Consider the following 2,476-nt stretch of genomic DNA (forward strand, 5'->3'; position numbering starts at 1 on the left):
GGAGAGGCAGATGTGGGCAACACATGGGCTTCTGGTTTGCACAGCTGGGTCGATGGTGGTAACACATCCATGAAGCGGTTGAGTTTGGATGTGTTTCGTTTGCGAAGGGGGTCAGGCAGGCAAAAGAAGACTGTTAGCATATGTGTGTGTGTGTGTGTGTGTGATATATATTTTTATTGATGTCAGAGCGGAAGGGAGAGGGAGAGAGAGATAGAAACATCAATGATGAGAGAATCATGGATCGGCTGCCTCCTGCACGCCCCACACTGGGGATCGAGCCCACAACCCGGGCCTGTGCCCTGACTGGGAACCGAACCCTGACCTCCTGGTTCACAGTCAACACTCAGCCCTTGAGCCCCGCCGGCCAGACTCCCCTCCACTTGAATGTTAACAGCAGCAGAGGCCGGACCAGGACGAGTCTCTCCCCCTCCCTCCCTGCCTTCCCTTTGCTAACAGGACTCCGCAGGGGCGCAGGGCAGCGACTCGGGAACCAGGACCTCCGTGAGGGGCGTGGTCCAGGGAGCCCTGAGCACCACGAGGGCGTGGCTCGCAGGGACCTTCAAGCAGAAGATGTTCAGCAGCTCCTATGCCGCATCCGTCAGGTTCACTTACAGCCAGGAGATCCAGGTGCGACCCCAGCACCGGGCCTTGGCGGGTGGCCATCTTGGGGGGCCTCGGCGGGTGGGGGGCCTGGGCCCGGGGCCTTGAGCCCCGCCCCCCAGCGGGATCTGCAAGGCCAGGCGCTGGTCAGGCCGCCGGCCGGAGCCCCATGGGGGCAGACCTTGTGGGGAGGCGCTCTGGGGCGGGGCTGGGGGCACTGGGGTCTGACTCAGTGCTGAGGTTATGAGTGAAGTTTATGATCTTGGATGTGGAAGGAAAGGGTGAACTCAGGTGCTGCTTGAAGGGAGGCTGGGCAGGATGGCATCTGAAGTGAGAGAGACCTGAGCCCCAAGGTGGGCAGTGGGGTTTCCAGGGCGACAGGCCTGGAATAGAATCATGGCCGCGGCAGAGGGCAGGGACCTGTTGGCCACTGGGAGGGCGGGGGGAGGGCGGCCACGGGGAGGGCGGCCATTGGGTTGGGCTCGGGCTCGCGGTACCACCTTGGGCTCGCGGGCAGGGGCTCCGCCAGGCTGGGAAGGGCACCTGCTGGGGAAGCTTTTGCCGCTCCCCTTTGGGTTTTTATTTCTTATTGTTTTTTTAAACGTATTTTTATTGATTTCCAAGAGGAAGGGAGAGGAGAGAGTAACATCAATGATGAGGGAGAATCATGGACCGGCTGCCTCCTGCACACTCCACAATGCGTTCGAGCCCAACCGGGGCCTGTGCCCTGACCGGGACTCGAACCGTGACCTCCTGGTTCACAGGTTGCTGCTCAGCCCCTGAGCCACACGGGCGGGCGGGAACCTAACATTTTTCAGAACAAAACCTTGAGGGGGATTCTTCCCGAGTCACAGCCAGTTGCACGTGAAGGGCCATGCGGCTCCCAGGCCGTCGTGTTCCAGGCGGAGCTGGGTGCCCTGCCTGCCGCCCACGGCGCACAGGGACAGCAGCCGGGTCCCACGCAGGTGCCCCTCCTGCAGGGCAGCCCCCCGCGTCCCCACAGTCGGGAGATAGCGTGCGGCACTTCCTCGTCCCTCCCCTGTGCCTTGCAGGTGTGGCGGTGGCTGGTGGAGATCCCCTTCCCCGAGGAGCACGGCTGGAAGGCGGCCTTGCTGGGGGACCTGGCAGGGCGGCTCAAGCAGGTACTGGGGTCGGCGCCATGCTTCTCGGGGCGAAGGCAGGTCGGGAGCCCCGACACCCGTGCCCGCCTCGCCGGGGGCCCCGGATGGAATTCCAGAGAACGACTGGAGCAGGGGTTGCCACCAGGGGAACCCCAGGCACATGCAGGCCCCCGAGCGACCGGTGGTGACAGGAGCCTGTTAAACCCGGTGCGGGGGGGACGGACACGGAGCTGCTCGTTGTGCAGTTCAGACCCAGGGCCCTCGGAAGTTCGAGGTTGATTTTGCTGTTGCTGTTACTGCTCACCCGAGGATGTTTTTCCGCTGATTTTTGGAGAGTGGAAGGGAGCGGGGGAGACAGAGATGATGTGAGAGAGACACATCGACTGATTGCCTCCCGCACGCCCCGCACTGGGGATCAAGCCCTAAACCTGGGCATGTGCCCTGACCTGGTTCATAGGTTGCCACTCAGCCACCGAGCCCTGCCGGCCAGGCACAACTCACCCGTTGTTGCAAACTGCAGCGCAGGCGCCTCTGCCAAGCCGGCATGGAGCCTGCATGTGGTCTTGCTGTTGGTCTGGTGTTGGGAACAGTGAGGACGCGCTGAGTGTGGGGGCGGGAGGAAGGTCCCATCGGTGGGGACTGGGTAGGAGAGCGGGAAAGTGAGAACCAGGCATTGGTGTCCTGAGCTCGGAGTGCACCCCCAGCCCGCCCCTGCGCCCCGCAGGAGTCGCCGCGCGCGCAGGTCTCCGCTTACT

General features: G+C 63.2%; 1 protein-coding gene across 1 annotated transcript in view; it reads left to right on the top strand.

Annotated features, from left to right (window-relative positions):
• RNF213 (ring finger protein 213) overlaps positions 1-2,476 on the top strand; it is a 134,056-nt gene that overhangs the window by 18,262 nt on the left and 113,318 nt on the right. Inside the window, exons 15-17 of the mRNA XM_015559756.1 lie at positions 457-627; positions 1,653-1,742; positions 2,446-2,469. Of these exons, the coding sequence (XP_015415242.1) occupies positions 457-627; positions 1,653-1,742; positions 2,446-2,469 (285 nt within the window). The remainder of the gene's footprint in view (positions 1-456; positions 628-1,652; positions 1,743-2,445; positions 2,470-2,476) is intronic.

Source organism: Myotis davidii, unplaced genomic scaffold, assembly GCF_000327345.1.
Source record: "Myotis davidii unplaced genomic scaffold, ASM32734v1 scaffold211, whole genome shotgun sequence".
NCBI lineage: Eukaryota > Metazoa > Chordata > Mammalia > Chiroptera > Vespertilionidae > Myotis > Myotis davidii.